This window comes from Rhinolophus hipposideros (genome assembly GCF_964194185.1).
Source record: "Rhinolophus hipposideros genome assembly, chromosome: 1".
Taxonomy (NCBI): domain Eukaryota; kingdom Metazoa; phylum Chordata; class Mammalia; order Chiroptera; family Rhinolophidae; genus Rhinolophus; species Rhinolophus hipposideros.
This window is the reverse complement of record NC_138047.1, coordinates 81,853,105-81,865,258: the sequence shown is the minus strand read 5'-3', so window position 1 is coordinate 81,865,258 and position 12,154 is coordinate 81,853,105. Positions and strand designations below refer to the sequence as shown.

The window sequence follows — 12,154 nt, the reverse complement described above, 5'->3', positions numbered from 1 at the left end:
TTTGAATTTTTGTGATAACCAATCACTTTGAGTCTCTCTTTATACGCATATTAAGCTTCTGAGTTGCCTTTTCCTTTTCTTTCCTCTTTGCTTTCACCAGTTCACATCTTTGCCCTCATTTCATGTTGGGATTGCAGTCTTCTTTTTTATTGCTTTGCATTCTAGATAGTAATCCATTTTCAGTTTTAGACATTGAATGTATCTTCTTCCATTCTGTCACCCATCTACTACCTTTATCCATAGTGGGTTGAATATAAATCTTTAGTTTTTATATAATCAGTCATTGATTATTTTTCCGATGGGTTTTGCTTTCAGAGCTTTGTGCTGCTCTTCTAATATCTAGTATACCTCAGCTACACTGGGCTTTCCCCATCTTCCTTTTTTGAGCATTCGGTATGAATGTCTGAGTCTTCTCTTTGATCCATGAGGGTGCTTTTGTGAAAGCTCTGAGCAGAGCCTCTCTCTGCCTCAGAAAATAACCTACACGTGTAGCATGACAGATACATGTATGTGTCTCCCAAAAAGAACTCAGGAAATCCACAGGATTGCTGTGGAAAAGTAACACTGCCCTCTGGGCAGCAATCTCATCCAAGGCAGAGCCACATGTTGGTGGGAATGCACCTGGGGAACTCTGGTCAAAGAAATCAGTATCCTGTGCAGGACTGAACTGCTGTAGGAGAGCAGCGTGACAGTGGAATCATCCCTGATCACTTCAAGCAAAATCAAAGGAAGAAAGGAAGAAGAGAGAATCTTTTTTCTTTTTTGCTTTTGACTTCTGCATCCCAGATGTCTAATGCTAACCACCCCTGATACTGAAACCAATGAAATGTCTTTATTTGCATTACCCTTGAAAGAAGTGCCTTATTACATACAGAAGGAGAAGAGCCTTTTTAATATCAGTTCAGGACTCTTTTGGTCAGTGTCGGTGACTAGTCCCTCCCTTCTGTAAGGACCTTGTGAATGTAGAGTTGAAAGAGAAGCTTGTTCTCTGATCTGGGCATGTTGACTGCTCTAAATGCAGCAAACAACAGCACCATGAGCCCCACCATTCACTTGTATCAACAGACAGCCCTAGTTTGTGCCTGCAAAATTCCTACATAATTCATCTTGAGCCTTCACAATTACCTAGCCAAAAGAAAAAGAAATCAGATGATGTGCTTTGGGGATTTTGTGTTGTCTTTTTTAAAGGGAGGACAAGTTTTAAATAAAAAATATCAACGTTTAAATTATTTAAATGATTTAATTTTTACTATAAACACAACTTTAAACATTGGAACTTTTGTTTTATTATAGAAGAAACAGAAATTTTGACTGCTAATATGGATGCAGGTAAGTTAACATTATTCTTTTTTACTAATGGTTCACTGGTGTAAATTTGCATTTCAATGTTGTGCGTGTATGTATGTGTATATGTAATATACACGTAATTAGAGTAACAATGACCTTTACTATCAATTTAAATAGAAAAAAATAACATTACGTACTTTTTTCCTTTCCTTATCACTTTTAAGAAAAACAAGTATAAGTGCTTCTTAAGCCCTGCTTTAAAAATGGATTAATGCATATGACTAATTTTGAAGTGAAAACAATACTCTAGTCCTACACAAAGTTTTTCTATTTGTTATGAGTTTTGTCAGGTAAGTTTTGCCAAAAACAACCAGATTTCAATCATGACTCAGGACATACACTGAAATAGAAAAAGAATAGATTTTGATAGAATTAATCTGGTGTTTTTGCAATGTTTTAACCATGATAACAGAAGGTTTGTGAAGATCTGTACCCTGGCCAGTTGTGTACTAAAAGCCAAATTAAATTAAAGTATTAAATTCCTGGGAAGATAGTAATTGATAAGAGCTTTAAGGTCAGACTGACTTGAGTTAAATCCTGACTGTTATACTTATCTTAGGTGAGTAACTTAACCTCAAATATAAATTGGGAATAAAATAGCTCCCTATTTTAGGGGCATTTTAAAGTTCATGTAAGACTCCCTTTTAATTGCCAGACCCCAAAGTTAATTAACATTTTTAAAAAATCAGGCAATGAGTAAAAGATTTTGATCTCAAAGCTATAGCTACTCAGAAGGCATTTTCAACAAAGGTCCTTTATTCTTTACTCAAGACAACAATAATTTTCAGATATTATCCAACCTGTTTCACAGCTGTCAATAAATGAAGTCTCTCTTCTTTCAAAGGTCCATGCAGAAATTTAAAGCTTACCATCACACTCTGCCCCCAACCTTAGGAGGGGTGGGAACCCTCCAAAAAAATCTATCCACATTTGTTCACAACTTCTGTCCCTTGAGGACTTACCTCCTTCTAATATGCTCAAAGTAACTGATAGTGATATTAATTTTCCTTTCCATTTGGGGCAAAGAAGAAACCCTGCAAAAATTTTCATGACCTGGTAAAATACAGAGAGAGAATAAGCAGAGCATCTGACACATTTCACTGTCATCCTTTGTCAGGCATTCTCTTGCAAACTCATGTCTTAAGCCTAACTCTACCATGTTTTTTTCCCAGTAAGAAATGTGCCATATCTGAATGCTCACAGAGGAAGGAAACGTCATCACATGTCAAGTGATTCAAAACACAGCCCCTCTCCTGGCCAATTGACCCTGGATTGTCCAGGGGTTCCCAACACATTACCTCTTAGGGTTAATATGATGATTTAATGAGATAATTATATACAAAGTATTTAGCATGGGGTCTTACACATACAAAGTACTTAATATTAACCTCACTAATGTTAATATTAATATTATTGAAAAGATTTCCATACAAACAGCCTCTAAAAAGTAAAACCTATGAAAGTGAGAAGACAAGAGTTCTCCATGAGAACCCCCCCTGAGTTGTCCCAGTGGTAATGCCTGGGCATGAGGCATCATTTATCAGCCGGAAGACAGTAAATGTTTAATCCCTCAGCCAGCCTCTTTCTGTCACTAGTCCACCTTTAGAAAAATTTTGAGAGAATCAAGTCAACTTTAATATTAAGCCAGAATTTTTAAACAAGGTGAATAGTATCCAAAATAATTTGCTAATGAATGTGGCCTCTTTCATATTAGCTGTGCCTCTGCTGAGATAATCAAGAAGTGTTTGCCTTAAAGGTAATGGTTCAAAATTATGATACAATCTCTTCTTTTCTTGAAGAAAGAAAACGGATAAAGTCATTTTTCCCTAAACTATCCTGTGGAGTTAAAAACAGCATTTCTGTTAGAAGGAAACGAGTCGTAGGAGGAAAACCGGCAGAAGCGGTAAACCTGCACAAAAAGTCCTACTGTTACTTCCCAGGAACAGCCTGAGTTTGAGGGGATAGAGGGGTGGGATATGTAATTGTAAGAGACTAGGAGTCTTGCAATGGAAATATCTTAGAGTCACCTGTTTGTAGAATGGCTGTGACCATACGAATGTCTTTACAGGGAGACTTCCCATGGCAAGTGGCAATTAGGGATGACGGGAAAATCACCTGTGGAGGAATTTATATTGGTGGCTGTTGGATCCTGACTGCTGCACATTGTGTCAGGTAAAAAATGTCTCCAATAGATTTTGGATTTCCTGAAACAATGAAAGTGGGTAATAGAGATTGTGGCAGATAACAAATAAAAACATATCTGAGAAAAAGTCATTGACAAGTTCCACTCTATTAACTGTTAAATACCCTCTGATATTCACGATGGGGACTCCAAAGGCCAATCCCCAGAACCTACTGTGTTCCCCATAGGCCAAATTGTTGATCTCAGCTGGCAAGACCAGATCAAACCCATCCGTACTAACTTACTGGATGTGGCTCATTTGTTTACAGGGTGGGAAAAAAATAGGTATTATCTACATTTATCTTCCCCTTTGAAAGGGTTGAGATGCTCAAGTCAGAGAAGTGGGGTAGGCAGAGTGTGTCTGGATTCACATTAGCATTTGATACGATGTCTCATAATTACCTGCAGATGGGAAATACAAATTTGATGCAGTGCCAGTAAGGCAAGTTGTAAGTGTGTATTGGTTAGCAAGGGCTGCCGTGACTGAATACCACAGAGTGGAGGGCTTTATTTTCTCACAGTCTAGACGCTGGAAGTTCAAGATCCAGATATCAGTAGGGCTAGTTTCTCCTTGGTTTGTAGACAGCTACCTTCTTGCTGTGTTCTCACATGGCCTTTACTCAGCATGCCTGCATCCCTGATGTCTTTTTCTCTTCTTATGAGGACACCAGTCATATCGGATTAGGGCTTCACTTCTATGACCTCGTTTAACCTTAGTTAGGCCTCTTTGATGGCCCTATCTCCAAACACACCCAGTCACATTGTTGTTTAGAGCTTCAACATGTGAACTCCAGGGGGACACCGTCCAGTCCATAACAATGGCTGCAGGGCAATACCTAAAAGGTATTCATAAGCAATAAAGGTCAGCTTGGTGGAGGACGGAGTTCAGAATTCTGGCCTCAGTTCTGATCATTAGAATGAATGAAATGTCATTTATTGAGCACCTCTTACACACCAAATAGTGTGCTCAGCACTTTCACACATTATTTTGTTTTAATATTCTCAATAGTTCTAAGAGGTAAATGTTACTCTTCCCATTATTTAGATAAGCAGACTGCAACTGAGAAGTTACATGACTTGGCTAAAGCTGCACTACTAGTTGCTAGCAGAGCCAGGATAAAAGCAAGTTCGACATACCTGACAGTAACTTAGATGAAGGCCTACTTAACAAATCTGCAGGAGACCCAAAGTAGAGAGGGGAGGGAAACACGTTGAATGATTAAGTATGTTGGCTGACACCCATAAAAACCCTCATAAGTTGGAGCAATGAGCCAAATTTATTTTTTTCCTTCTGAATGACCCTTTTCTCGTGGCTTCTGTGATACACACTCTCTGGTTTTCTACTGTCCTCTGCAGCCACACCTTCTCTGCCTTCTTTGCAGTTTCACCCTCCTGTGACTGAGCATTATTGTTCAAGCGAAATACTGATGTTCCTTAGTATTTAGCCTGGTTTCCCCTTTTCTTCTTCCTCCTTCCTCTTAGAGTTATCTGTGCTTTAAAATGCTATGTGTTGACACAGTCAATGATACCTCCAGCCACTGGCCCTACAGTCAACTCTCTGTCATCTTGGCTCACGAATTCAAAATCTCGAAGACTGAGCTCATTGTATGCCCATTGCCCTGGATATGGTCCTGTCCCAGGGTTTCCTGTCTCAGCAAATGACAACACCATTCATCTAGTTACACAAAGCAGAAATCTAAGCATCATCACATTTCAATCCCTCAGCCCTACCATAGTCCAGGCAATGTAGCACCAATTCTAAGTGGCATTTTTAATGTCTAATTATTTAATTCTCAAACTTTCCATCTCCACAGTTACCCTGTTTTTGCCTTTTATCTGGATTATACCAACTACCTCCTAATTGCCTTACCCACATTTACTCTGCCCACCTCCACCCCCATCTATCCATTCTCTGCTGTGCAGCAAGAGGAATATTTCCATACTTGGTTTTGATCACTTATTATATAACATTCAATGGCTGTGTATTCCTCTTTGGATAAAAAACTAAACAAAAATATAATATGGCCCATTAGGCCCCATATGACCTGAGCCCTACTTACATTGGTCCATCTCACCTTGCCCCGAATCTTCACCTTCTGCTCTCTGCTCCACCCACTCTGGACTTCTTCCACTTGCTCACGTGCACCTCTCTCCCTGCTGCACAGACCTTCAGAAATTGTTTTCTTGAAATGATTCTTCCTACCCCGTTTTCCTAGTTAGTGTTACTAGCTATTCAGATCTCAGCTCAGTCTTCCGTTCCTCAGGGAAATCTCCCTGACTCCCTTAAGACAAAGCCTATGTGCTATTCATTCCTCTCACTTATCACGGTAGAATACATTTCTTCATTAGTGTGATTATCTATTTAATACTACATCTTTCCCTAGACCCTGAGATCTATGAAGGCAGGAACTATTTCTGATTTTTTTGTTCATTTCTGTATCCCAAGAGCTACCACAGTGCCTGGTATATAGTAGGTGCACACTAAGTATTTGTTTAGTAAATTGAACGCATAAACAGCGTTGACTTTAAACAATATCCAGGATTTCTGGTCCCGAAAAATAACCAAAATTAATATGAAACACAGCATTCTTGGAACACTAAGCATTAAATAAAAGCATCCTGAATACCTCATTAACTCCTAGGACATCACTGTTTAACTGTAAGGTGATGACGTGAGAAAATGATGGTAGATGCCCAACTTGCTGTAAACCATGAGGTGAAAATTGGTATGAAATGGAGTGAGGCATAAGAACCAGCACTATTTAGCTCATTCACTATTTCAACCAGATTTAAAACAGCTACTATGTTCCAGGTACAACCCTAGGCACAGGCATCGATCCATAGATTAATAAGACCCTATCTTTGACTTCAAGTAGCACCATCTAACAGGAAGAAAGGCTTGTGAGCAGATAAATACAGTGCGACCTTAGGATGAAGTCGGTGTTAAACGTCAGGATAATGACTGCTGTGGTCTTGGCTCTGAGAACCTCTGGGGTCAGCAGAGTAATGAGAGTGTGTGCTGTGACTCCCCATTTCCTCAACCTTCTTGCTGGCTGGATACCATCTGGTCTCTGTTTAAGCACTTTCCGTGGTCATGCTCTCACTCCACAGGGAGCCAACTCATTCCACTTCTAGGCATTTCTAGTTGGTAGCGAATTCTTTATGTCCGTGCTATGGTACATATAGACGGCCTATTCCTCTCTTCATTTACCCATTGACTTTAACTCTGCCCTAAGCAAACTTAATTGCACTGCTTTGTGACAGCAAGGGTTAAAAAAAAATCTGGGAAAATGAAAAGTGTCCTTTAGAGGGAAGAATTTAAAGATGAAATGTCAGAAGTCCATGTTTATAGTTGTTTTTTTCCTCAACATATTTCCCTTTTACTTTTTCTGTTATAGAGTCAGTAAAGTTCACCGTTACCAAATATGGACATCATTAATAGACTGGATAAAACTTAACTCTGAGATAGTAGTTCAGATGGTCAATAAAATTATTATCCACGAAAAGTACAATGGAGCCACCTACCAAAATGACATAGCTTTGATTGAAATGAAAAAGCGCCCAAACCTCGGAGAATGTGTGCTGCCTAAATCCGTCCCTGCCTGTATTCCCTGGTCTCCACATTTATTCCGACCTAATGATAAATGCATCGTTTCTGGCTGGGGTCGAGAAAAAGGTACATGTTCTACACTTTGTTAATCAGAATCCAGGGGTTGAGAATGAATGGGATTAGGGGTGCATAGGAGCTAATCTAATGCTCAGAGAGAACATAGCATCCGATCAAGGAACGAGAACATCAGCGAGCCTGGCTTCCTGAGTGTGGGCCTGTGCAGCTGCCTAGCACCCGAGGGGCCCATGCTTGGTTTATTGCTCTACTATCACTATCATGAAATTCTTAATAATTTTTGCAGGGGACCCACCTGACATTTTCATTTTTCACTGGGCTTTGCAAATTATGTAGTTGATCATGATCCAGAGTTTCAAAGGATACTACACTCTGTAATTCTGAAGCATCCGTTGAGGGGTAACCATTTACCAAGAAAAAAATAGAGTGACAGGGGGACATATAGCATGGGCTTTGGGATTTGTTGAAGAGATACGGGTGGAAGATAAACACGTTTTTGAAGGGATACTCCCAGTATATGCTGAGTCAGTGATCCCACAACCCTTCTGCTCTCCTCCCCTCCCCCATTTTCCATGCCCCAAACCTCCACATCCCATAAAGACAAAGATAACATAAAGAATTTGTTCTTTGAGCTTCTAAGAAGATTTGAGGTGCACATTCATATGAATAAGAGATGTAGAACACTTAGGAACAAATTATTAGAAATACCTGCGAAATTAGAAGCTGGATTAGAATTAAATTAGCCAATGCTTATCCTTGTCTTAAAGAGTTAGCCTTGAAATTTAGCTTCCTTTTGACCTCTTAAGCTCTCTTGGTAAATAACTTCCTTGCATTGGTCTTATAGAGTCATATTCCAACACATTCTTTATAATTGCCACATTGAAAAATATAAAATATATGTATAAATTAACCTGAATTTATGGTATGTTTGAATACCCAAGACTTACAAAATACTAAATTTTATTAGTAATTAATTCATCCAGAAGGCATTATATCCTTATATGTGTGTTTTTTCAAAAAAACCCAAAAAAACCTTTTTATGTACATTTACAAGTATACACAAAAGTAGAGATAAAGTATAATAAACCTACTTATTCACTAACCAGTTTCCACTGCTACCAATATTCTACCACTTTTGTTTTACCTCCCTGAATCAATCACTATCTCAATAGCATAATTATGAAGGTTTATTTATAAAGGGGTTAATTACAAAGATGTAGTAGGTAAGGGTTTGGGGGGCCACAAGGGCCATGCAGAAACCCAGGACGAACAGCCCTGAGACCTCTCCTAGAGCTAAAGTTGTAAAGGGAAGAAGTTACCAGAAGGAGAAAGAGCCTTAGGTAGAGCAGGCTGCCTTGAGAGAAGCAATGACCTTGAGCCCCAATTTTGCAATCCTTTCTCCTTCCCTCTCTCCCTTCTGCTGGGGTCTTCTGTTGGAAACCAGCTGGAAACCAAAGGCTAAGGGATTCCTACTGAGGCAATCCCTCCAGGGCAGGCTCTAAGGGCAGGGAGCGGGGCACTGAGGGAAGGAGAATGGCCTTGAAGGACAATCAGGAGCTATTCAACATATTCCCCACACACACTTGTTTTTTCTCCTGGAATATATTAAATCAAATCCCAGATATCATGTAATTTCACCCGTGAATACTCCAGTAAATATCTTTACCAGGTAAGGACTTAAAAAAACAAAGCAAAACACACCACCTTTTATACTCAACAAAAAGAAAGTGATTTGGTAATATCATATAATATCCAGCCTGGGTTTAATATTCCTTAATTATCTATGAAACATTTTTACAATCAGATTATTTCCATTGGGATCCAAACAAAGTCCACATATTGCACTTGGGAGTTATTTTCCTTAAATCTCTTTTAATGTAGAACAGTTACCCCTTCCTTTCATTTAAATGTATTTATTAAATAAACTGGGTCATTCTTATTTTAGAACTTCTACACCTTGAATTTGGCTGATTGTATCCTTGACGTGGAATTTAACATGTTCTCTATTCCATGTATTTTCTATAAATGGTAAATATGTTCTTATCCATTGGTTTATTTATTAATCAAAAATGGTTTAATGCATTTATTATGAGTATAAGATAGTAATGCTAAAGTGCTAGGATTTCACTGATGCAAAATATGGACCCAGTCAAAAAACAGGGGCTGCAGAGGCTACGGGTTGAAAGACAAAAACCAGCTCTCAAGGGACTTATAGCTCCCAAGGGACTCTTCTGTAGGAGCCATCAGTCATGAATGCCACCATCAGACAGCAGAATGTGACAAGTGCCTCAGAAGTATGTAAAACAAGAGTTCAGGGAAGGGAGCAATATCCGGAGTCATTAAAAACGTCTCACACAGTACAGGAGCTCCCAGTGTCTATAGGCTTGTCCTGAGTTTGAGGAAACAATAAATCACTAATTTTTAAAAAAAGCTCTTATCCTGAGGAGGGTAGCCATCTTGAGACAAACTTGAAGTAGGACTTGAAGGAGAAAAAAAGAAACTCTTTCCAGATTTGCCATATACCTTGGTGGATCTTTTTCTCCCTCTGCTTCCCTGAAGAGAGGAATACTAGTTCTACAGTTAAATACTATGCTCATTGCAGTGCTAGGGTCTGTGGGGCTTCCCTCTCAGGATAAGCCAGAGATCTCTGTCCCCGGGTAGTTTGTAAGTTAATTGAGGAGGTAAGTCATTTGGCCTAAGGTATTTATAATTGAATTACTGGGTTCATGGACTGATTCATTACATAAATATTTATTAAGAAACTACTGTGTGCTCGCATGAGGCTGGGTGCTGGTGCAGCAGTGAATGAGTCAGGCCTGCCCCCTACCCTCCTAGAGCATAAACTTTGCTGCAAACTAGAAAAAAGAAGGCTGGGTGTTGGGGCAAAGATTTACTCCTTATACCTGAGACATCTCAACCTGTATTCTTAGGTTTTTCTCATCTTCCCTGGACTGTCAATCAGTAACAGTACCTGGCCCTTCTCTTTCCTTGGACCAAAATGTTCAAGTCCCAAATTTCTAACTTAAATGGAAAGGAGATCCTAAATTCTTTCAGTCACTTTCAAATCACTTACAAGAGAGTTCCTCACAGACACACAAAAACACATACAAACCGATAACTTTGTCTGTTTCTTTCTTCATTTTAACTTCTTACATTAAAAAGTTGTTTTCACTCTGACAAGCACTTTCAAGGAAATAAGGGACTATAAGAAAATAGGAGCTATTTATGTGAGAAGATCCTGATCCATAATTCCTACCCAACTTCCCCACTGGACTCAGCAATGAGAAGGGAAGGAGTTTATCTCATTCATCTCAGAGTAACCAGTTCTTTGTTAAACAAGTAAGACTTCAGAATGACCCTTGAGTATTTTTAGAAAGACAAATATAGAAACTGGGGATATGAGCAATGTATGATTAAATATGCTAATGAATTGTCCTCAAAAGTTTATACCTGTATTAATGAATATATATATTTTACATATTCCTAATGGTTTACTAAACTATAAGACTAAGTATTTATTTAGATTTCTCATTTGTGACTTCTAAATATCTATTTATTTTCTCACTTTTTTAGATAACCAAAAAGTCTATTCACTTCAGTGGGGTGAAGTTCACCTGAAAAGCAACTGCTCCAGGTATTACCCAGGTCGCTTCTTTGAAAAAGAAATGGAATGTGCAGGTAAGCACTGATTTCTATGACACACACACACACACACACACACACACACACACACACACACTATCCCTAACAAACAAGTTTCCTCCTCCCCACCAAATAGGGCCCAAATCAGTTCTGGGCCCTGAACCCTTTCATTTGGCCTCCTAGCTACTACATTATCAAACTCTTTCAGTCCCTTCCCCTTAGCTCAAATTCCCTCATTCGAATACTAAGGGGGAAAATACTAAGCAGTATAATGGTATATATCGCAGTATAGCCAGGTGACTAAGAGCACAGACTCTGGAACCAGACTGCCTGGGTTTATATTCCTGTTTTAATCCAATTACTACTCATGTGAGCATGAGCAAATTTCCTTGCCTGCAAAACTGGGGATCTTAATAGAGAAGGGAACTGCAGAGCAGTTATATAATTTGCTCAGAGTCTTAACAGACAAGAAGTGGTATACCCAGGATCAAAACCCAAAATTCTTATAAATAAAAATCCAAATGATCTCATTTCAAATACATCAGTTGTAATTCAATTCTCCTTCCTTGGAAATCCCATTGAATTTCTTACGATACCTATCTGTCTGCTTTAACACCACAGATGCCAGTGCCCCTACTAACACAACGACAGCAGTCTTACTTCTAGTGGGGGCCCAAAGGCAGGTGACGAGCCAGGGCAGTACATTTAGGATGCTTTATTTAAACCACTTCTAAGTAGCGTATTACAGAAAAAGGCAGAGTTATTGACATCCTATAACTTGTTGGATATAGTGACTTAAAAATCTTGGAAAATCGTAAGAGTGAGATGAATGTAAATAGACCATTTCCTGTGTCCTCCCCACTTAAAATGGAGTTCAGGATAATAGAAGACAAAAAAGGAGAACAACACAAAATCTACCAGGAGACAATATCCCAGTTAACAGGACAAGCTCTGAGGTGTGGTTGCCTAAATCCAGTCTCGGCCACTTATGAGCTGTACGGCCTTGGACGAGAGGTTAATATTTATAACCTCTGTCTCTGTGGCTTATTTGTCTCACTTTAAAATAGGGATAATGATGATACTTACCAGATAGTGTTGTGGTGAGGATTAAAGCAATGAGTGACTAATACATTCTACGCGCTCAATAAGGACTAGGTGTTCATATTTTCCCACTCAGCATTTGATGCTACTTTAGAATGTAATCGCATCACGGTATATACATACTTGCATAAAGTAGAGAAAGCAGGGAGAGCACTTACTAAATTTGGAGAATGACTAGAAAACAAAATATTTCCCAACCTGCATCACTATAACTCCACGGGTCCGGCAGAGGCCTGCAAGGGAGAGCAGGTGTTATT

General features: G+C 39.1%; 1 protein-coding gene across 4 annotated transcripts in view; it reads left to right on the top strand.

Annotated features, from left to right (window-relative positions):
- Positions 1-12,154, top strand: part of CFI (complement factor I) — a 45,962-nt gene that overhangs the window by 32,269 nt on the left and 1,539 nt on the right. For all 4 annotated transcript variants that reach the window (XM_081027890.1, XM_081027889.1, XM_081027888.1 and 1 more), the window contains 5 exons: positions 1,294-1,329; positions 3,147-3,250; positions 3,416-3,519; positions 6,928-7,205; positions 10,728-10,832. In XM_081027890.1, coding sequence (XP_080884016.1) covers positions 1,294-1,329; positions 3,147-3,250; positions 3,416-3,519; positions 6,928-7,205; positions 10,728-10,832 — 627 coding nt within the window. The remainder of the gene's footprint in view (positions 1-1,293; positions 1,330-3,146; positions 3,251-3,415; positions 3,520-6,927; positions 7,206-10,727; positions 10,833-12,154) is intronic.